Consider the following 25515-nt stretch of genomic DNA (forward strand, 5'->3'; position numbering starts at 1 on the left):
GGTGGAAGAGTGGAAGTAACGATGCATGCTGTAGATTTGAGTTACTGGGTGGAAGAGTGGAAGTAACGATGCATGTTGTAGAGTTGAAGAGGAATTACTTAAACCAGGAAATTTAGATAAATAAATAAATTTTTTAAATCTTCGTGAATGAAAAAGTATTGTATGATACCAAATCAGACAATGCCAAATCACGAATAGTTGGGGTTGGAGGGGGGGGGGGTTATTTCCGCCCCCTCCTTCCCTGTGTTATTTTCTACATAACTAGAAAGAGGTTACACTATAGAACGCCTAAACTTCTTAATTTTTGTATGTGAAGGGTAGGACAGTCAAACGGCAATAGACGGTCAAAAATAGTTCATGGTTTCTTTTTTTAATTTATTTATTCGAAAAGCTCTTGAAAAATATGCACCACAAAAGTCATGTCAAAAGTAAACATGAATACACTTTTTGAACTTTTGAACTAATAACTAAAGTTCGAGGTAAAACTTTTTTTCACGAGCTGGCCTTGAAAAGTTGAAAATAAACAGCTCACAAAAAATAAAAAATTGGAAAGAAGTAACGGATGCTTTTTAAAAATAACGGCAAAGGAATTGAGTCTTTGGAACAAAATCAAATATTTAAACCTCAATATCTTTAGAACTCGATGTTGTAAACCTTTGATATTTGATCCAACAAAATTCATAGTTTGAAATATCTAAGGTCTGCAACATTTGGTTCCAAAGATATAGTGATTAGAAAATGATTAAAATTACATGAAATAATATTTTTTTAACCCCAAAACCATATAGAAGTACAAATATTCTTAACGAGCTAACAAACCGTTAAGGGAGAAGGCAGGCAAAAAACGAGAATGTTAACGATCAGAAACGAAAAATTACCGTTAATTGGACTGAAACTTTATTTTCAGCTAATAACGAACATCAATTTTCAAATCGTTAACGATCGAATTGAGTGTGCATCACCGAAACTAGAATAATAAATGATAAGAAAGTATCTGCGAATACAAGAGATAAAAATAAAGTTTATTTGATTAAGGTGGAAAGTGTATTTGATTAAAGTGGAAAGTTTTATTTGATTAAAGTGGAAAGTGTATTTGATTAAAGTGGAAAGTGTATTTGATTAAAGTGGAAAGTGTATTTGAATGACAGGTATAAGAGTTGTTCAATAAGTTAAAGTATTTTCTGTTTAAAGGTTTACCCAAGTTTTTGCTTTGATATATTTATATAAGACGACATTACTGTTTAGCTTTGATATATTTATAAAGACGACATTACTGTTTAGCTTTGATATATTTATAAAAGACGACATTACTGTTTAGCTTTGATATATTTATAAAAGACGACATTACTGTTTAGCTTTGATATATTTATAAAAGACGACATTACTGTTTGTCTATCTTATAATACAAAGCAGGTAGTTTCCATTTAAACTCCGCACCTTTCACAGGTGTGGAGACAGTTTCCAAGATGAATTTATCAATATAAAAAGGTAATAGTTGTAAACCTTAAATAACCTTTAGATTGTATGCATAAGTGTATGCATATTTATCAAGTTATATATCTTAACCATTTTGTATATTTCAGTTATGTGCTTTTGACGAGTGTACCGTGTAAATGAGAAGGTTGAAAATAAACATCTATAAAGAAAACTTGCTCATTATATTCACAAGTCTACCCATCGACAAAACTTGTTGTCTGGGTCTTATTGAAAGGAAACCTGAAACTGATTCCTCTCAATACACCAAGTTTAGAAGAAACCAAGAATTTAGAAACTCAGAAAGAGAACTAGTCTGTATAATATAATAAGGGAAGGTTTCTCAAATCTGGAAGATTTGGATAATGAAACTGAGCTGGGAACTTTAGAATGTGATATCCTTAATTCCGATCTGTTAACTATAAATCTGGAGATTAAATTCATGAGTAGAACAAGCAATATTTAATCTGGAGATTAAGAAAAAGAGTGGATCAAGCATTAATCCAGATATCCACCATTCTAAAGTTACCAGCTCTGAATTCATGTTTTTAAATTTGTAGTTTTCGAATCTTTTATCTTTACATCTTTTTTACAATGTTTTATCATTTCTTTTTTATAATTTTTATAATGGTACGAGCCATTGTTAATAATTTCAAATGTTCATCTTTTTTCTCCTTTCTCCATCTGCATGTCTGCAATTTTTCTTTTTCTTATATTCCTTTGTCCGTCCGTTTATGACGCTGCTATTGAAAGAATGTTTACGAATCACCGACTTTGCGCTATTATACAGTTCATGCACTATCACCCTATCATTTTTGTTTTGCTTGATTGTAATTTCAGTCTCAGCTCTGCACATTCTGTCTACTTGCATTTGATAGGTCACCGCTCCTAGAACTTCAAGTTAGTTTCTATTTGCAGCAAGGGAGCAATAGCTTCCCTGCTATGAACCGCACATTTCTAGTTTCCTGTACAAGGAGGGTTGCTGTTCAATGAAGGATAGTGTATTAGACAAATTAGCGCTTTGTTATTCCTATTTCTTGACTTAGTATCTCGGCCGACATTTCAAACTTTGACTTTTTTCTCTAACAGAATTTTAATTTTTTAAATACCAAAGGTTTACGCCATCAGATTGCAAGGATGTAAGAATTCGAAAATTAGAGTTTGTGACGAGTGGTTGGTTGTGTTCCGATTCCGAAAAAATATTGGAGAACAATTTTTTTTTGATCGGTTTAGAATTACCATTATTTTGTCTCAACTAATTTTTAAAAAAATTTACAAATATTTTATTCAAGAGAAATTAAAGAATTTCTATTTTGCAAAAACCTTTTTCACTATAAGAACATTTTAAACTTCACTTTATATTATAAAAGATTTATCATTTTACAAAATTATTTTAAATTTCTCTTCCCACCGTTTTCTAAAATTTTAAATTCCGATTAAAACATTTTATCGTGCATACTTAAATTTGAATATATGGATGAAAGAAACAAAAGTATAGAAGTTTTATTTTGTTCAAAACATTCTGTAATTTCCGCCTCTCTGAGCTCTGCGTCTTGATAAAATATTTGTTTTCTGAAAATTATCTCACTTATTTTACAAAATAATTAAATATGTTGGAGGATTTTTTAAATGAAAAATCAATCGGGAAGAGGAACGTATACTCCCTTTCTTTCCAGAAATGTAATAGATTAAAGTATTTATAATGAAACGAAATTAGCATTTTATGCCTTGGGGTTGAATCATATATAAATATATGTTTATATTTCGGGGAAAAAATACAAAAAAAAAGTTTTGTCAGACCTTTAATTATTTTCTTTATCAAGATAATCAATAATGATGTAAAAAAAAATTATCTCATACTTATATTATTTTCGTTTTACGGTGAAGTTGAAAAGAATTAAAAATGTTCTAAATCTATTTCTAAGAACACTCAGTCATAAACACTCCCTTTTAATCAAGGTAGAAAACGTTGAACCAATTTAAATCGTTTATTTATAAACTATGATGGAATATAATCGAAATAATTCAAAAATGAGTTTGTACATTTTTTCCTTGAAAGAAACCTTGTGGTATAAAGTATAAAATACGGAAACCTTTATGGTAAATCAGTTATGGAAGAAATAAACATGCGTTTTTAGCTTTAAAACATGTATGTCCATTGCCCATGGCTGCTTGATAACTAAAGGGGGTAAACAAAGTCGAATCAAGGGCAATAACTTCGCGACACGTTAAAGTCGGTTTGGATTGAAAAGTGTTGACCAAATTTTCGTAGATGTGAGGAATGCTTTGAGTGAAAATTTTAAATAAAATTACCATATGTACAGAAATATCAAATAGTAAAAAAGTAGTTTCGATTAATTAAAAAACAAAAAAATTTTTAATTTATCCTTATTTTTTAAAGAACTCCGATTAAAGGGCGAAGACGTTTTATAAGATCTGAGCTAAAATATTGGATTTGATAACGTTTTCTAAAACTGATTTTAAACCTTCTAAATAGACAGACAAGTTTTAAGTTTTAAACTTTTGGATTAGTTGATTCCAAATTTAATATAGCGATGTTTAACTATATAATACAATGCCTTATGAAGTTTCACTTTATCGTAATGTATTGGTTTTTTTTCTGTGTACAATTCACATTAAACTAAATTCAATTTTGTTACAATCTTTTATTTAAGAGCTAAATATATCAATCAAGAAAAGGTTTTTAAAGTCCTAAGTATGCACCAACAATTAACTTTCTTACTTACTGCATAAAATAAAAATAAGTTCACATTATTTCACAAAGTCGTAAATAGTAAACCCGTATCAAAAAATCCTTTGAGTGAGATTCTGCAATTACCGCACACAAAAATACAAAAATATATCATGATGTTTTCTTCTATGTATAAATTTAGCTTGTGTGTCTGTTTGTTTGGTTGTTTGTATCCAATAAACGTCAAAACGGCTGAACCGATCAGGCCCAAATTTTTTGTGGGACATCACGTGACCACAGGGAAGGTTTATTAAGGATAAAAATTTTAAAAAATGTGTTTTAAAGGTTTTTAATTTTGTAAAAAAAATTTAAATTCTTAAAAATCCGCGAATTTTTTTTTTGAAAATCCGCAAATTTTTTTTTTTTTTTTAAATGTAAACAAAAAGAACATGTTCACAATTTAAATAGAAACCTAGAGAGAAGGGCGTGAAGCGCCTTGAATTTCTAGTTTTGAATAAAGCAAGAACACATTTTAGTTTTAGAATGCATAGACCACAGGGCCAAAATATTGTCTGCAATAAATCATTTGGTGATTTTTTATTGTATGTTAAAATGTTAGGTTTAAAATCCTTTCTCACATTTTTGAGTAGAGAAAAACTTATCAATTCCCTTCTTTTGAAAAAATAAATGATTTTTATCAACTATCTTAGAGCTAACAGTAAAATATGATATAGTATAATACTGAAAGTTAGGATATTCTCTTATATATAACTATAATAATACTGAAAGTTAGGATATTATATATATATAACTGCAATACTGAAAGTTAGGATACTATATATATAATTATAATACTGAGTTAGGATATTATATATATATATATAACTATAATACTGAAAGTTAGGATATTATATATATATATAACTTTAATACTGAAAGTTAGGATACTATATATATGACTATAATACTGAAAGGGAGAATATAATCATAATTTCAAGCTTGACCCTTCATGCAAAGATGTCAATGCTCGCTCAATTCAAAGCTTGTTCCAATTAATTACAGTGGTCGGCGATTATATTAATACAGTGGATGCGACTTTTTATTAAATATGCTTTGATGACTAACAAGCATTTTCCAAATTACAATTTTCCAAGTAAACAAAAAGAAGCTGTTAATTTGCAACTTCTCTTTAATTAAATGTTTAAGTGTTTCTCGTGTTTAAAATCTTGGTAGAAACCAAATCAATTAGAAAGTCCTCTTTATTGTACTGACATATAAGACGACCACTGTATGATTTATATATCAATGTTTTTAATTTTGAAAACTGATTATTTTCAAATTTGATTCCTATACAAAAGAGACTGGAGCATTTCTACTGCAGGAAAACATAACAGGAATTTTCAAAATTAAACACTTTAAACCTGAAAAACGACAATATCTTCCACATAATTAATTAAATAAAGGTTTCAAGTTTGCTGTTGGAGAATCGGGCATTTCCATTTTTGCATGGAGGTTCACTTAAACATTACTCTTACATTTCCTTTTAGCATATTTTTGGCTAACTCCCACTAAATTGCATATTTTCCAGAAAATGTATTTTTCATTCTAAACCCTCTCACATTATTTCTGTCTTATAAGATTTCTTGAGTAAAGTTAAAAATTCTATCTTTTATCTTTTCCATAATAATTCTTATTCATTTATCAAGTACATAAACATATACAATATACATAGATATACAACACAGAAAAACAAATACTGATAAAATATATAAATCAATATTGTTTTTCTTTATATACATTTAGTAACAACCTTGTATCAAATTTTAATATGGAATATAGAATTTACATTTACATTTTGTCATTTTAGCCGAGATAATTCATTTAGCTTAGAGGAATAAATTAGAGTAAACCACAAATAAATTTAATCTAGACTATATAACAAAATAAGGTTTACACAACCCGTTAAAGGGATTGTTCAGATTTTTTTAACTTTTGATCGTCCATCAACCTTTCCTGGTGTTGTGAGAATTGCCACACAAAAAAATGGCGCCCGGCAAATTGATTCAGCCGTTTTGACGTTTTTGGGTTGCTGACAGACAGACAACGCAATAGCGCAACTCTGATTTAAACAACTGTTGAATATTTATCTCTAATTGTTAATTACGGAGCTTCTTTCAGAAGACAAAGGAAGGAATAGGGCATGGGTTAGATTTATAGTTTCTTGATAAAAAACTGTGTCACTTCAAATAAAAGAGAAAATTAATTTTCTGATAACAAAACCCTGAACTATCGCACTAAAGTAATAAATACAACTTATAATCAGATTAAAGAAACTTAAACTAAATTTTAAAATTTAAATTCAGATTTAGAAAATTTATTAAGTTATTTAGGTTTGATGTTTGAACTTCAAGTTCACCAGTAAACTTTTATTTCCTTTGTGTAAACTTGGACAATTCAAACAGAATTAACAAGTTTAGGGCTGATACTACCACTCCAGCTCATCTAGTTTATCCAGTTCATCCAGCTCATCCAGCTCATTCATCTGATACTACCACTCCAGCTCATCTAGTTTATCCAGCTCATCCAGCTCATCCAGCTCATTCATCTGATACTACAATTCCAGCTCATCTAGTTTATCCTCTTCATCCAGCTCATTCAGCTCATTCTGCTGATACTACCATTCCAGCTCATCTAGTTTATCCAATTCATCCAGCTCATCCAGCTCATTCAGCTGATACTACCATTCCAGCTAATCTAGTTTATCCTCTCCATCCAGCTCATTCAGCTCATTCTGCTGATACTACTATTTCAGCTCATCTAGTTTATCCAATTCATCCAGCTCATCCAGCTCATTCAGCTGATACTGCCATTTCAGCTCAACTAGTTTATCCACTTCATCCAGCTCATCCAGCTCATTCAGCTCATTCTGCTGATACTACTATTCCAGCTCATCTAGTTTATCCAATTCATCCAGCTCATCCAGCTCATTCAGCTGATACTACCATTCCAGCTCATCTAGTTTATTCAGTTCATCCAGCTCATTCAGCTGATACTATTTCCAGCTCATCTAGTTTATCCAGTTTCCGGCTCATCCATCTCATTCATCTAATACTACCATTCCAGCTCATCTCCAGCTCATACAGCTCATCCATTTCATCTAGTTTATCCAGTTCATCCAGCTCATTCAGCTTATAAAGCAGATTTAGCTGATCCAGTTCATCAAGCTGATTTAGCTGATCCAGCTCATCCACTTCATCCAGCTGATCCAGTTCATCCAGCTCATCCAGTTCATCCAGCTCATTCAGTTCATACAGCTCATCCATCTCATCCAGCTCATCCAGTTTATTCAGCACATCCAGCTTATCCAGTTCATACAACTCATTCAGCTCATCCAGTTCATCCAGTTTATCCAGTTTATCCAGCTCATCCAACTCATCTATGGCTCATCCAGTTCATCCAGTTCATCGAGCTCATCGAGATCATTGAGCTCATGAAGCTCATCTAATTTATCCGACCAGCTAAGTAAGCTCATTGTTGTTGATACAATAGTTAATTTATTAATTTAGAAAAATCCATAAGAAACTTTTAATATGTTTCTCTTTTAAAATTAAACAGGAGTTTTGGCTGAAGTTTTAAGAAGTGGAAGTTTTTCTAAGTAATTCTTAAGACTACATATTTCCCCTGAAAAGTAAAAGTAACAAGTTTGCAGGAGGTGTACAAGAAGATTGAAGTGATGCTTGCCAACAAACGTCAGGTTAAATACCTCTCCTGGAAATATCAAATTTAGAGGATTTCTTTATAGTATTTCAGTCCTACAGACTACAGAGTGTACACGTGTAATGAAAGTAATACAAGTTTTATTAAATCAAAGGAAAAGTTGTATTACTTCAAAGAATAAGGCTTCGATAAAGATCTGAAACTCGTTTATTTTAAAAATCTGAAGGTGAAAATTATTAAAGTTAACAGTCTAAACATTTTTTCAATGAGCTTGGCCTTGAAAAATTGTTCTATGAACATGCATTGTAACACCATATCTTTACTGTAAGACCTTTTTAAGGGGAGGGGGTGGCGTCCCCTGCTATACATAGATTCAGACCCCCCCCCCTCCCCTCCAGCGTTTAAAGGGTTAAACATGAATATTTAGACTTAAACTTATTTTAAGAGTGAACCGATTGAGCCACGCTTGAAAACTTTTACATACATTTCATTTATTCTCTAACAATCACTTCAGTGCGTTAAAAAAAAGTCTAATAAAATGTCAATTTTCACCAGAAGAAACTATTCAACAGTTTTTTCTAATGAGCTCTTGTTTTCAATTTAGATCACTCCATTTCATTAAAAAAGCTTAAACAAAGTTTGTAAAGTCTTTAGGTTTGGAAATTTGTTTTCACATGAATTCAACAGTTCGGTCCTTATCCCAGTAAACGGTGACTTTCGATCACAATTGAACCTATTATACAAGAAACATAATTTTTTTCGCTCTTTCTCTTTTATACTTTTTTTTATACTTTTTCTATGGATGCGTTTTAAATGAAAAATTATAACAAGACAACTCCGTAAGTTTATAGATTGTGGAATTTGAGACCCAAATGGTTTGGCCATTTCTGTGAGCTTACTAATTCTCTTCAAATAAGATTATATTCCTGAGAGGAGGTATTGTGTGTTGATTGTTGAGTGTACAGTAGTACTGTGCTGTACAATGTACAGTAAATAGTACAATAATGGTCGATTAGGATTATTATGAATTCTACTCTAAGAGAGATATAATATAAGAAATGGCCCCGTGGGAACTATTTTGAATTTGAGAAAACCTTATTCCTGGTGATTAGAATAAATTCATGTTATAGTTGGGAATGGAACAAGGGAAGAAAATTTTGTGTTAATTCTTTATAGCTCTTTAAAAATTCTAACTAAGTTATATTTCTGGTTTTATTGCCTGGAATAAAATTCATGCAAAAGGAAGTAAAGACTCGGAGCAGATTTATTAATTGTTGTTTAGAAAATTAATTTTACAATTTCCGGAAACTTTTATAGATTTGTTTTTGCTCGTTAAAAGGATTAATATTGTGGACGATAAGCTTGCAGGATGAAAGATAATTTACATATCATTTTTCTTTTATTAAATGTTTCCTACATATTCGACAGAAATATGCATCGGACGCATATTACACAGATGGGTAAAGAAAAGTAGACTTTTATTTTCAGGAACATTTGTATATTCTAAACCAAATTCATGCTCGATTGTCCGACTAAAAATAGCGCTGTGACAGGTGGGCAACCGAGGAACTGAGTCTTTGCCACAAACTCTGATTTTAGAATCCATATATCTTCGCAACTTAACGTTGTAAACCTTTGAATATTTCAAAATTATATGATGTATCAAAAGCAAAAGTTTGAAATATTTAAGGTCTATGACATTGGGTTGCAAAGATATAGGAATTTAAAAATCGGACCCAATATCTTAGATCTTCTTTTTTAACATTTATTAAGAGGATTTTCAATATACCCTAGAAAATCTAAGAAAATTTATCTATTTTAAAATTGCATCTTCTTAAAGTTTGCTTATTCAAACCGTCTAAAAGAAACTTTTGTTATTAAAATTAAAACATCTTTTAAAGAATCAAATTAAATTTGTCCGAATTCATAAATTTTAAAATTTTTAGAATACAAAGAACATATCTCTGAGAAATATTAGATCTCTGAAATCAAGTTCATGATCACGTCTTTTGCTCAAATTTAACTTTCTGAGAAGCGTTTTGTTCAATGCGTTTTTAAAACCTTATCTATACTTCAGTACATTGTGAAAAATCTAATTCCAATTCAACTCGAAAACTTTCAACAACGGTTTCTCTGTAAAAGTGACCTAGGAATTGGATTCAGCAGAGACAAGATTAGAAGTTGACAGAATTTTTTTTCCTTTTCAATAAAGATAGATGACGATGTCTGTCTCATTGTTGTTCAGAAATTGATTTAAAGTGTACTGCTGTGTAATGGAGAATCAATTATAATTACGTTAAAGTCCCATTAAGTGCGACAAATATAAAGTATAAGCGCAGATTGCATTCCATGTTCACACAACCCTTCTTTCATTCTTAAAGAGGCGTGGATAAATTTGGTGAAATATACAATATCTAAGGTTCTCCTAGTAAAAGGATAATGTGCAAAGTTTCCTCACTAAGATCAAGGTTGTCAAGTTAACAAAGTTATCTGATGTCAGATTCTTTACAGATCATGATCCTGCAGACTTTTGTTTTTATCCACATTATCAAGATAGAAAGCATTGATCACAGTATAATGATTTTAGATCATTATTTGATTCGTAGTTTCTCTTTATATTAGTTACAATTCCGGATTGAGGAAACAGAAACAATAAAGCAAACTTTCAGATTTTAACATTTTTCAAGATGGAAGATGGTCTCATTGTTCTAATATTTTCAGGACATCGTTGTGAATCGGACATTCCACTTTTAAAATAGAGGGTTATCCAAAGTCATGACCTTGATTGTGTTCAATTTCTCGATCTACATTCTTAAAATTGTAAAGTGAAGACAAAAACAGCGAAATGACTGTCGTCTTCGGTCTTCATCAGAGAAAATGACAAATGACAAACATTGAAACAAGTTTACAGTCCCAGTACTTGTATCTCATAATAATTATAATAAGTGTACCGTGTCCGAATTTAATGAATTTAAGCCACGTCTTAAATCCCACCAAAAACCGGTTTTATTTGACCGCCGGCTTAAATCTTGAAAATTTAATACAAATTTAAGAGGAACCAACCATATTTGAGCGGCGGCTTAAATTTAAACCGCGGCTTAAATTCTTTAAATTCGGCCTCCGGATTAAAAAAATTTCTTAAAAATCAAGTGAATTACAAAATACTTTTGTGTTAAAAACTATCACAACTTTTGAGAAAACTAAGAAATAGAGCTAAAATGAAATATTCAATTCTCATTATATATTTATTTTCTCCTTATGTTTCGATTTTATTTTTCTTACATTTCTTTTGTTTCTTAATATTTCAAAATGTTTATAAACTTATTATTTACAATAAAAAATCGATAATTCACATTTCGAACGATTAAAGTATTAAAATGTAAATTGAATATGTAAATATAGGTTTGTTCACTTTTTGATTTAAACGAAAGAAAAATAGAATAAGTAAGTAGAAAGGAAATTTTGCGACATAAACAAATCCAGTTAAAGGAGCTGTAAAGGAAAAATGAAATTGGGTATAGGCTGAAACCGGAGAATCTCAGGCGTTAAACGATACATATAAGACATCTATCTGATGTTCCTGTCTTTAGAAATTGATATAAAACTGTGTCAAATTTATACAAAAATTCATATATACGCATTTTTGTATAAAACTTTAGTATTAAACAGATCATATTCAACAAATACGCTACCAATCTGAAAACGACAATATCCCACAGGAGCCTGAGAATCTCAGGTTGGCGCCTACTTTAGTTTTTTTTTGCATTTTAATAGATATAATTGATAATATTATTACACATAGTCCGTATTACGTCACCATAACTTCAGCCAATGGCAGTGCAGTAACGTTGTCATGTGATACAGACGGAAATCATGTGACCAGTATACTGTACTACTATTGGCTGAAGTTATTGTGACGTAATACGAACTATACGGACTATCTTTAACAACATTATCAATTATCTCTATTCAAAATGCAAAATAAAAAATTATAATAGGCGCAAACCTAAGATTCTCACGTTTCATCCTATACCTCCTTCTTTTTTCCTTTACAGTCCCTTTAAGCCTAAGAAAAAATTTCATCTTTTAGTTAATTTTATTTTAGCATACACAATTTAGTGTATTTTACAAATTTATGAATTTATTTTTTTCATTTTTCATACCTGAAAATTTCAAAAATATCCGGGGATATGCCACAACATCAAGGTATTTGGCTCTTTATTCCTTTGTCCTTAGGGTCATATAAAATCTTAGAGTCAGATAAGATAAATTTTTCCTCAGTAATAAAAAAGTTTCGATTCTTAGGGAATTCTTCTTTTTCATACTGTTTAATGTTTGTTTAGTTAGCTGCTAAATATAAAGGATCAAATTGTTATGTGGGTTTATTTAATTTGTTTTGGTTACCAATGCATTCTTTTATTTTCAGGATTGAAAAGAAGTAAGCTTACACTCGATCATGAAATATAATATAAATCTTGTTTTTCCCCGCAGCTGGGATAAACATTATATGCGTGATTTAGTCCAATGTTTTTACAGTTATCATCAAGTTTTGCTGTAACCTGTTTGAAACTGTACACTGCACACTCCTTGCAAAGTTTTAGGTCTAAGTTTCCTTTCAGAAAGTTTATCCTGAACCTTTAACTAATTATTTTTGTCTAAATAACTTGAATAGATTATACAATGCTTTCATATAATTTCACTTTGAAAGTCTGACGTAAGTACTGATAGTTGTCTAGAGAAAATCAATAAATACCTTCAACTTTTACCTTTCAAAAAATCACTAGAGTTCCATCAAATAGAAAAAAAATTTAACATTTTCTTGGTTATAGTTCAGTTGAAACATGTTGAAAATTTGTTAAAGCATTTTCAAGTGATTTGTCAAGTGTTATAAAACTTTCAATAATTTCTCCTCTTCACAATAATGTCAAAAGGGAATTTTTGTTGTTATATTCAGAGACAGGGGTTTTTAATCAAATTCGACTAGACGATAAAAAGTGATGTAATACGATGTATAGAATAGTATAAAAGTATATAGAAAAGTATAAAATAATGCAGCAAACAAAATAGTACAGCATCAAATAGATAATGAAGATATTAAGATTAAAACCAAAATTCTAATAAACAGTATTAAAACTAAAATCAAAGTTTTCCAAATATGTTAAAAAAAAAAGTTTTGACTGGAAACATTGAATTTGTAAGTAGTCAAAGAAAACTAAGAAATCAAGATAGAACATCGCGAAGTGTATCAAATAATCTGAAATGAATAAAAAACTTCCAAAATAAAACAATCTCTTTCGCTTATAAGCTTGCTTTGAATTGATAAATCCACAGTTTTATCTAGAATTATAAATCATAAATCTAAAAGTTATTTATGTTGTATATTGTGAAAAATGTTAATAAAAGATGAAAAGATGAAGAATTTCAACACCCTTTGTGCCACTACATATTGCAGAGGAGGTAAAAAGAGCTGCTGACTCGCAGTCAGAATCATCCAAACATTTTATTTAATCTAAAAGGGCTTGTGCTAACAATTCTGAGCAACCCTTCCACCAGAAAATTCTAAAAACTAGTCAAAGGTGTATATTAGGAATCCCCTTATCCCCAGCTGATAGATAAGCAAGGATAAAACCATCGGTATGAATGAATAATGTAATCTTTTCATCTCCCTAAAGAGACTGTAGGGCGTGATTTTGTCTTAATTTTCATTTTGAGTGTGACAGGTTCGATTCACAACGGTATCTTTTAAGACGTTGTCTGAACAAAAAATGATGAAGTTATCCCATTTTTTCTAAAATCTATAATCTTTAATTGCAGTTCTCTATAAAGGTGACGTGCAAAACTATGCAATAGGAGATATATTCCTTATAGTTGCTCAGAGCTGAGAACTCCCTATCGGTTAATTAATCCGGTGATTAATAACGGGAGGAAATTAAAAAAAAGAGTGGATCAAGCATTAAGTTCAAAAGTTCCCTGCTCAGATTATAAAAGGTCAGATAAAGGTACTGTTGTGAATAGGACATACCATTCTATGAATTGAGAGTCACTTGATTTTACTTCTACATTCTCTTTAGCTATAAAGGTTACAATTATTTGAACTTAGTTGTGTAATGGTGTATTGAGGTGAAGGTGTGTTTAATTTACAGATGTTCCCAGTTCTCAGCTAAATGTCAAAAATGAAAAACATATATTTACACTGAACAGGGTTCTCTACTCATTTCTCACTCTCATCTAATATTCCCAAGCGGGAAACACAGAACTGATTTTTTTTCTTTAAAAAAAGAAATTTCCTCGTAAGTCACCCTCCATTTAAAAAAGATTCACAAAGGTTAATGTGACCGATAGCGCGGTTCTTTTTTGCTTGAAAAGTGTTTAATTATGTTAATTTCTCCGATGAGTCTGAAGCAAAAATGGACACATCACTTTTGCAGAGAGTCAGATTAAGCTTTTAAGGGTACCGTTTACTCGGACATGCCATTCTATCAATGAAGGGTCACGAACAGTCCCATTAAATCCATATTTTTCATTCGCCGGGAGTCATAATAAACATTAGAGATGACTATGTATTCCTCTTTGATATTTAATAGTTCATTAAATGACAAGGTTTTATTTTATCTTATGAAATACCAAGGAACGAACATTTCGAGGATCAGGATTATGAAAATATGATGTTTTTGTTTTAAGCATGAAACTTAATAAATAGAATTTGATAAAAAAACACAATGAATAATTCTTTAAAAATTCAACACATGGAACACCTGAACAATAGACAATCATCCCAATTAGAATGTAGAGTTAGAAAAGTGCAAGTCTGCAAGAATATTTTCCTGAATCTGTTCTTACAAACATCAGTTGGTGTAAACTATATTCTTAAAGTCACTTATCAACAACGGCTTAAAGGGGCTGCATCCCTCTAAACACTTTTGAGGACATTTCCCCTGTGGAAAAAGTTAAAGTGTAACTTGAGAGATAGAGCATCTCCTATGTTTAGATTTTTAAGAATGAAATTAAATTTTTAACAAAACTATTAATGGATACTTTCCTTAGGAACTGAATGTATTAAATTGTAACATTATGTATTTTTTTAATATTATTTACATTTTACAAACTAAATAACAACTGCGTATTCGGCCCATCATTTACATGCCAACTTTCTTTCAAAATATTTAAAGGTTGAGAATAAATGCTCATGCATAGTGGTTTGCTAGACCATCTAGACAAGCTAAACCATCAGTCATATATTATACAAACTTTGCCCAAACCTGAGGGATAGGAACAGAATACAGTGCATATAGTAGAGATAGGAACAGTATACAGTGCATATAGTAGGGATAGGAACAGTATACAGGGCATATAGTAGGGAAAGGAACAGTATACACTGTATATAGTAGGGATAGGAACAGTATACAGGGCATATAGTAGGGATAGGAACAGAATATAGGGCATATAGTAAGGATAGGAACAGTATAAAGGGCAGATAGTAGGGATAGGAACAGAATACAGGGCATATAGTAGAGATAGGAACAATATACAGTGCATATAGTAGGGATAGGAACAGTATACAGTGCAGATAGTAGGGATAGAAACAGTATACAGGGCACATAGTAAGGATAGGAACAGAATATATGGTATATAGTGGGATAGGAACAGTATACAGGACATATAGTAGGAATAGGAACAGTATATATGGCATATAGTAAAGATAGGAACAGAATACATGGTATATAGTGGGATAGAAACAGAATACAGGACATATAGTAGGGATAGAAACCGTATACGGGACATAAACTAGGGATAGGAACAGTATACAGGGCATATAGTAAGGATAGGAAGTTAGGAACAGAATATATGGCATATAGTAAAGATAGGTACAGAATACATGGTATATAGTGGGGTAGGAACAGTATACAGGACATATAGTAGGAATAGGAACAGTACACATGGCATATAATAAAGATAGGAACAGAATACAGGGTATATAGTAGGGATAGGAACAAAATTCAAGGTATAAAGTAGGGAAAGGAACAAAATACAGGGTATAAAGTAGGGATAGGAACAAAATACAGGGTATAAAGTAGGGATAGGAACACAATGCAGGGTATAAAGTAGGGATGGGAACAAAATAAAGGCTATAAAGTAGGGAAAGGAACAAAATACAGGGTATAAAGTAGGGATAGGAACAAAATACAGGATATAAAGTAGGGATAGGAACAAAATGCAGGGTGTAAATTAGGGATGGGAACAAAATAAAGGGTATAAAGTAGGGATTGGAACAAAATACAGGATATAGAAACAGTTTAGGTTTTTAGTAAGGTATCAAATCCGATATGGCAGTTTACGTAACTGAAAGGTCGTTTAATGTAGATTGTCGAAAACATGCGAGTAAAAACTGTGGCCAAACGTTATTTTATTGTCGTTTAGTGTCGGACAAAGGTTCCACAGAAAAATGTGAAGTCTGGAATTGAAAAGCCACCAGAGCGAGGGTGGTTTAAATGAGTAAAAACAAAATAAGACTTTAAGACATGGAGCTTTGGAAATCCTCATGGATTAGATATATTTTATTCACCTTTATCCATTCCTTTCCTGTTTCTGGTGATCCTGCATTTGACAATAGTTCCTTCTGGAACCGTCTCGTAAACAAACTCAGACAGATTCTCTATAACACGGATCATCTCCGTCACATTATCACCTCACATACATAAATCCTCTTCTGTAAGTTTGGGCGGGAAATGATGTTTGTTGTCTCACTGTTTGGTTTGGTTTGGTTCAGAGGTTGAAGACAAGGGACCGGTGTGGTGTGCTGGTAGAGGCTAGTGGGAAACTGGTCCTGAGAAACGTAAAAATTAGAGGCCGTCATTTCACAGGGCGATTCTTTAGTTTATACGAGGGGTATTAGACATACTGTCAATCGTTATTATTATTTTGATAGTTCTGTTTCCAATTGACAACAGTATCGTTTAAAGCTTTTTCTGAGCAAAGATTTATTCGTTTTTCTATATAAAAAAGTGACTTGCGGATTGTATGCAGCCGAAATAAAGAAATAATTTATAGAATGTATCACTGTTTTGCGACGAAATCTTCTCCCTTTTGGGTTAGATGAAGGTAGAAATGGTGTCGTGAATCAGGAATGACATTCTTTAAACAAATTTCGCCTCAGTTTCTTTCAGATTGATTTTCTAAATTTTAATGTTCAATGCAGAGACAATTAACAATGAGAAACTAAATTATTCTAAATGAATAGATTAAATCTATAGACTATTGAGGCCTCTAATTATAAATTCTGATAAAACAAATAGTTTAATAATTACTCAAGAAACAGAAACAACAACAAAAAATTGAAAGTTAAAATTAAAACCAATCTAAAATTCTCTTAACGGAAAGAAAATATTCATTTTTATATGAACGTTTCTGCATACAAAGATTAGAGTTACAGTCTACAGATTTATAGTTGTTTAATGTTAATTGCGTCAACTTTTATAAAAGATTTAATCATTCATTTAAACTTTTCAAGGTCTTTTTTCCAATTACTTTTATCGGAGAAAATTGGTTTTAATTATCTAGCAATCAGCTGTAATTAGTTGAGTCCCTGTTCTGCGTTTAGAAAAATAGAAAATAAAAAATGAAAACGATTAAACCGCAGTTGATACAGTATATTGAGTACAGCTCAAACTTAACTTTAAAACTTATTATATCGACATGTATTCATGGTTTTATTGTTAAACTCAAGGCCAGGAAAAATGCGTTCTAGCATATTGTTTAAAACAAATATAACGATTTAATTAAAATTCCTATTTTTTTCATTTTGAACCTTGTAAATTAAACTGGCAAAATAAGCTTACTTCAAAAGCTTAAAATAATATGATATAATGTGTTTTTAAAGCAAGTACTTTATTGGACATAAAAATAAATACTCATTTTGTGATAAGCTTTACCTTAGAGAATTTACAGAATTTATTCATTCTTATATTCATTACTTTTTTCAGCTTCATTTGTAAAATCAGATGAATATATAAAAATTAAAACAGAAGAACGAATTTAAATATTAAATTTTAAAAGTTTTGGTTTTTATTTAGTGCCTTTGTATTTGTATTCTGTTGATTAATTGTATAAAAGGTTTATTTTGTTTTCTTTGTATAGTTGATGTACAGACAAATTTCAGATTTGAACAAATTTATCCTGCCAAAATTTTAAAAATTTAAACTTCAGCAGCATAGATTAGAAAGAAAAAAAAATGTTTTAAAATGCTGTTGATTCCTTCAAAACGGTCGTAGTTTCTTCTTTTCCATTTCTTTGAAGGTTCAACCAATCAAAATCCTAAATAATTTGCAATCAGCCAATACGAGATTACGAAAAACAAGTCAGCTGGTTTTTTACTGATCTCTTCAAACAAACTTATAGCTTCCAATTTAGATATCAAGTTCAGGTGTTTGAGATCAGCGTCATCTCACACAAAAACTCCGAACTCAGATAAAATAAAAAATTGGACGAACTCCGCGTCCTTGTTTGAGATTAAAGGTACTGCTGTGAATTGTGGTGGAGAATAAATCATACAGTAAATATAAAATAAACTTATTCGTTGCTTACAGTGATCCATAGGTTGCAAGTTCTCATGCAATAATCGACGAGAACTTTTCCAATTACCTTATAAAAACTAAAGTCTATCCATTTTGGAATCATGTGCTCTAACACTAGACTAAAGAAAAGAATACGTTCTCTATGAGAAAATTTAAAGAGTTATAAATTCTTGTCAAACATTTTAAAGGATTTTCTCAAGTTTAAACAAAAATATTGAAATGTTTTTCTTTCATTTCAACAATGATAAAGTTTAATGTGCTTCTATTAAGATATTAAAAAAGCTAAGCAATACAGATCATTAGAATTATAAAACCTTGGTCTACTATGCAAGAAATTAACAATATACCTAAAATAATGTATTCTGGTACAACCTGTACAGTGTACCTACAGTCACCATGTACCTACGGTGCATAATCATTCTGTTAAACCCTGTATCTACAGGATAAAATGTATTCTGGTACACCTTGTATATTTGGGATATAATGTATTCTGGCACAACCTGTATCTGCGAGATATAATGTATTTTAGCACACCCTGTATCTGCGAGATATAATGTATTTTGGCACACCCTGTATCTGAGGGATATAATGTATTTTTAGCACACCCTGTATCTGCGAGATATAATGTATTTTGGCACACTCTATATCTGAGGGATATAATGTATTTTGGCACACCCTGTATCTGCGGGATATAATGTATTTTGGCACACCCTGTATCTGAGGGATATAATGTATTTTGGCACACCCTGTATCTGCGGGATATAATGTATTTTGGCACACCCTGTATCTGAGGGATATAATGTATTTTGGCACACCCTGTATCTGCGGAATATAATGTTTTTTGGCAAAACCCTGTATCTGCGACATATAATGTATTTTGGCACACCCTATATCTGCGGAATACAATGTATTTTGGCAAAAACCCTGTATCTGCGAGAGATAATGTTTTTGGGACACCCTGTTTCTGTGGGATACAATGTATTCTGGCGCACTCTGTATCTGCGACATATAAAGTATTTTGGCCCACCCTGTATCTGCGGGATATAACGTATTCTGTTACGCCCTGTATCTGTGGGATATAATGTATTCTGGTACGCCCTGTATCTGCGGGATATAATGTATCCTGGTACACACTATATCTGCGGGATATAATGTATTCTGGTACACCATGTATCTGCCGGTTGTAATGTATTCTGGTACGCCCTGTATCTGCGGGATATAATGTATTCTGGTACACACTATATCTGCGGGATATAATGTATTCCGGTACACCCTGTATCTGCGGGATATAATGTTTTATCCCTAAAGATTGAGGATTGAGGAGACAGACAATCAAGTTCCAAACTTTTCAGTTTTCTTTCTTTATTTCAAATCACAATTTATAAGTTTTAGAAACTGTCCGACTGATCTTTTTCTACCTTTCTTACAACATTCTTAACTTTCTAAATTACACCAATCATACCAAACATGCTAATCATGTCAATCATACTAATTACACCAATCATGTTAATCATGCAAAACATGTCAATCATTCTAAATTACACCAATCATACCAAAGTCAAACATGCTTATTATGCCAATCATACCAATAATACCAATCATACCAATCATACCAATCATACCAATCATACCAATCATGCAAATCATACCAATCATACCAATCATACCAATCATACCAATCATACCAATTTTATCGATCATTTGGAGTCAACAAATCGTTTTTAAAATCCATTATGCGGAATTTTTTTTTAAATAAAGAATTATCTGATGAAAACTAGAAGAATAATGAACATCTTCAAAGGAATTGAGTTTTTGTCAAAAACTCTGATTTTCTTATCCCTTTATCTTTGCAGTTAAATGTCGGAGACCTTAGCTATTTCAAACTATGAATCATTTTAGATTAAATAATGATAGTTTGAAATATCAAAGGTTTACACCATCAGGTTGAAAAGATATGGCGATTGTAAAATCATAATTTGTGGCAAAAACTCAGTTCCTTTGTATAACAATGATGAGTATTGAAATATTGATCATATTTGATCATATTGACGTGTGTGTTTGTAAACTTATGAATTATGGCTGTATAGTGTATATACACATAAACCATGCAACATCACAGAATAATAATCAACACTTAAACAAGTTTTTACTTTTAATGCAGTTCTATATAGTGGGGAAACAGGAAGTAAGATGATACAGGACTTGGGAAAATACAAGGGGTCGGGTCGGGGATACAGAGAGGGAGGGGAAATACAAGGGGTAGGAGGATACAAGGGAGAGGGGAAATACAGGGAAGGATACAATGGGTAGAAGGATACAATGGGTAGAAGGATACAATGAGTAGAAGGATACAATGGAAGGAAGGATACACATGGGTAGAAGGAAGCAATGAGTAGGAGGATACACGGGGGAGAAGGATACAAGGGGGAGGAGGGATACACAGGGGAGAAGGATACATAGGGGAGAAGGAATACACGGCGGAGGGGAATTACAATGGGTAGAAATTCAAGAAATAGGCGCCAAACACTGCATTGCTTTTATTTTCTAAACGATGTTCAAGAGACATATTTAAAGGTTAAGTTCATTTTTTCTTTTTCTAAGATTTCAGTGTTTTCTCCATATCTGAGAATATACTAAACTACAGGTGAATACTAACGGTAAAACAATACTAGTTCTATGAGGTGATGCTGCACTGCAGTATTCTGCCAGGAAACAAGGAACCCTTTGGGGAATTTTAATCCGTTAAAGAAAGATGAATAATTTATCATAAAGAGATACAGTTTATATACTTAAAAGCAAACTCGCAATCCAGAAAACTTTGAACAAGTGTGGATTCCCAGGGTATACAACTTTTTCTTGGGGATAAAATATGATAAATATTTTATATACAATATACAATATACAATTAGCCTGTGGCGATCATATAGTTTTGATTAGCCAAACTGACGACAATAGTTTTTTGGCTTATACTAAAGATTATTAGTAAATGTAACAAAAAATCTTTTATTAGCTAGATACATAATGGTTTCATTTGAGGTGGTCTAATACATCTCAAAATAAAAATATTTTTCGTCAAATTTAGTTCCTTCTATATAATCATCAGATTATTGAGATATCTGAGGAAAACCATGTTTTTGCTTTGTTCTCCTCAGATATAAGATTACCCTCCCTAGTTGAAACAAATATTGAATGTAATAGAGTTTTTTTTTAAACTGAAGAATTATTTACATGAAAAAGTTTAATTAAACATTATGATTAAAAGATCAGAGTAAACCAAATGGATTTGTATTTTTAACAAATTTAAAAATTGAATTGTTGAAAGTCTTTACAAAATTATGAGGAATTTAATGGAAATATTTTCTAGGATCATTTTTTCCAATGTCATTTTTCAACCTACAGCAAAATTGGCGTTTGCAAAAAATGGTTTATAGCAAAAAGAAAATATGTCGTATTACGCCTAAAATTATATTGATTTGCTTACATCCACTCATCATGGAACATTTGTTTCTGAATGTACATTTACAAAAGTCCCTTTAAACACAGATATTCTTGAATTCTTTGAACCAGAATCTTGCTGTTTGATCCGGAATTGAAAATTCAATGCTCAGATGTTGATTATGCTAGTTTGATATTGTGATTTTCTGATTGGAAGAGAAGATTCAAATCTTTCTCCTTAGTTAAACTAAGCCCTGCTGCAGAGATATAGCCTACTCATCGTTAGATAAATACAGAAATCCTGGAAAATCAGGGGGATTCGCGCCCCTATGTAATTTATTTTGTGTGTGTTCTGTTCAAAAGTTATTAAGTCACAGCGATTCAAATATTTCGGTATAAAAGTCAGTAAGACTTCACTATCGAACCCATGTGTTGCCATCATAGGTAGATTTTTAAATTTTGTTTTTTTACATTTTTTATATCTAAGCCAAAACATGACAAAAACTTGGCTCTGGTTAGTCTCTCGTTCACAGGGATTCAAAAATCCAAGCGCTCACGGACACAGCGCTTGCAATTTTTGGATCCCTGTGAACTTAGCAGAGCCAAAACTTCTTCAAAACAAAAGCTATTAACAAGTGTTGTTTACGGCTATAAAATATACTTGTCTAGGGCATCAAAAAAATTATTAGTGTGTAAAGTAGGCAAAATTAAAGGCGTTGTAACAATTTAAAGTCGACCAAGTCATAAAAATTTATGCAACTTTCGTTGCAGCCTGGATCTATGTGTGTTAGGGATATTTTTATTGAGCTGGGGAAGATGTTTCTACTAAAATAGGACGACTGATAAATATCCAATTACTTGAATATATCGGATATCACATCATGTGAGACCCAATTTAGAGAAATGTAAAATTTATATCAAAACCTTTTTATCCTATTTTCCAGTTGTTTTTCTACTTTACTGCTACAATTTTCTCTTGCTGAATTTAACAATATATTTTCTAACATTTTGACCAGGTTATTGGGACTAACAAACAATCCTGTTTTTATATTGTGTATATAATCCATGTGGGTCTCAATGTGAATCCTCAATGTGAATCCACAATGTGAATTCTCAATATATCCTCTATGTGAATCCTCAATGTGAATTCTCAATATATCCTCTATGTGAATCCTCAATGTGAATTCTTAATATATCCTCTATGTGAATCCTCAATGTGAATTCTCAATATATCCTCTATGTGAATCCTCAATGTGAATTCTTAATATATCCTCTATGTGAATCCTCAATGTGAATTCTCAATATATCCTCTATTTGAATGCTCAATGTGAATTCTCAATATATCCTCTATTTGAATGCTCAATGTGAATTCTTAATGTATCCTCTATTTGAATGCTCAATGTGAATTCTCAATGTATCCTCTATTTGAATGCTCAATGTAAATCCTTCACATNAAAACAATTTCTCGTATTATGCTAAATGGCACACAGATCCAGAAAAAGAATAAATTTAGTTCAAAACTTACACTGCCGGTTAAATAACGAAAACGACCTCCATGCAAAAAATGTCAAGAAAGAATTTTTTCTTAGAATTGTTTTTTTAACATAATTCCTTGTGTATTGTGAGATCACATATCTCAAAACTTGTAGTGCCAGTTAGGCAACGAAGACGACCTCCAATCAAAAAGTGTGTATTGACCTTAGAATTGTTTTTTACATAAGAATTGACTAACGCCGTAACAATTGGAAGTTCAGTGTTCAGGTGTATCGGTGCAATACGGTGTAAAGGCTTTGTTAAGAGCTGGATCATTTCTAAATCTTTCTTCAACCATGTATATCCGGCCTAGAAAGGATATATTATCCGGCCTAGAAAGGATATATTATCCGGTCTAGAAAGGATATATTATCCGGCCAAGAAAGGATATATTATCCGGCCTAGAAAGGATATATGTACATATTATAAATTATACACATAGAAATATTAATTATGCTGTATAGTCTGAAAGGGAAGAAATCAATGAAGAAAGAGGTGCTAATTAATTTTTCACAGTCTAATTAAATTCTATATTTAACATTCTCTTCCTCAGTTTAAAACCGTAAAAAGATTTGAAACTGTTTTCCTAAAAATGATGAATTAATAAAAGATGCTAGATAGTTTTTTAAGGTTTCAAAAGTTCAATTTTCAAAACAGTATTTAGTTTTAAAAATATTAATAACAATTTAGTCAAAAGATGTAAAAGATTATTTAAAATTAAAACACAAATTGAATTAAAAAAGACAAGATTTTGTTTCAAAAGAAAAAAATAGTTAATTTGGTAGAAAAGTAAAGTATAAATGTTTTTTAACAATTTATTCTTAAATAAAAAAATTTTTTATGAACAAAATTTTAAAATTTTCTCCAACCATCTTACCTTTTTTATCTGATCAAACATCTGTTTTCTGTTCTTCTCTTTTGGATCTACGTATTCTATTCTCTTGTAGACAAGGGAAAAATGCATTTTGACACATATTTCTGATTCTATTCTTTTATTTGATATCTTGGCGCCAGAAATATCAAATTAAGTATATTAGAAAGGTATTGTTTGTGAGTAGATATGATGTATGATGATGTTTTTGGTAATGTCTGACTCAACAACTGTTGAAGGTTAGCTTCGAACACGGTTTCCTCAATATTCTTACAGGGTGAAAAAATAAAAGTCACTAAGTGGGGTTTGAATTTCCATTGTCAGAATTCCGCCTTAGTAATAAAGAAGGGTTAGGCTAGGAGTGGATATTTTCGACAACAGAATTATTGGTTCTTGTAAGTTCATCTCTGACACAGTGCTTCAGAATACAGTCTCGTCTACAGCAATCTTTTCCTGCAGCCAGCAGAGTATAAACTGGTGTAATAGTGCATGGTGCACAACCTATCAGGATTCTATTTTCTATGTTTCCATTTTCCTTGTTTCCGGCAAGAGGGAAGGGGAAGAGTAACAGAGAGAAATACCTCCTTCTATGCACTATTATTTTGTTTGTTTTTTCAAGTAGGAAGTATTGCCATGTTATTCCACACAGGGTTCTGTTCAGCCACAAGAAAGTAGAGAGAGTTGTATGAGAACCTGACTGTTCTGAGCTCCCTTGATGCTTCCACGTAGATCCAGATTCAATCGAGAGAATTGACGTTATTACGACTTAATAACAGCTAACTAGGCTTGTTATATTAAGGAGTATATTTAAAACAAAATCTGGATCCAGCTTTGTAAAAAAAACCTCCATTCTCCAGGTTAATACAGCGTTTAAAGATTAATGCAGGCCTTCAATGTTTCTTGTAGTTCCGTTTATTTCTTTTCCATTTGTGTGCAGGGGTGTATAAGGGGATATACTCCCTTGGCTAAAGTATCTCTAGTTTACCATTTTCTCTCTCTCCCCCTGTTCTCTGAGTACTTTTAGAAGCGCCAAGCCAGAGCCAGTTGTTGCTGCTCTGAAAGCTAAATGTACACTGTAAAGAATAAATGTAATTGTCAGTAAAAAGTTGTTATCAAAATAATCTCCTGACAATACATTGTGGTTGTATGTTGTTGCAAGGATTAGGACACTTATTTAATTTTAGGATCTAAACTGGAAATATTTGGTTCCACTCATTGGACTA

General features: G+C 31.5%; 1 protein-coding gene across 1 annotated transcript in view; it reads right to left on the reverse strand.

The window, feature by feature from the left end:
- LOC111717225 (tubby-related protein 3) overlaps positions 1-16688 on the reverse strand; it is a 34892-nt gene extending 18204 nt beyond the window's left edge. The window contains exon 1 of the mRNA XM_023492741.1: positions 16446-16688. Within this exon, the coding sequence (XP_023348509.1) occupies positions 16446-16551 (106 nt within the window). The 5' untranslated portion in view covers positions 16552-16688. The remainder of the gene's footprint in view (positions 1-16445) is intronic.
- Between the last annotated feature and the right edge of the window lie 8827 nt (positions 16689-25515).

The sequence above is a fragment of the Eurytemora carolleeae genome, unplaced genomic scaffold (genome assembly GCF_000591075.1).
Source record: "Eurytemora carolleeae unplaced genomic scaffold, Eaff_2.0 scaffold1, whole genome shotgun sequence".
In the NCBI taxonomy this organism is placed as follows: domain Eukaryota; kingdom Metazoa; phylum Arthropoda; class Copepoda; order Calanoida; family Temoridae; genus Eurytemora; species Eurytemora carolleeae.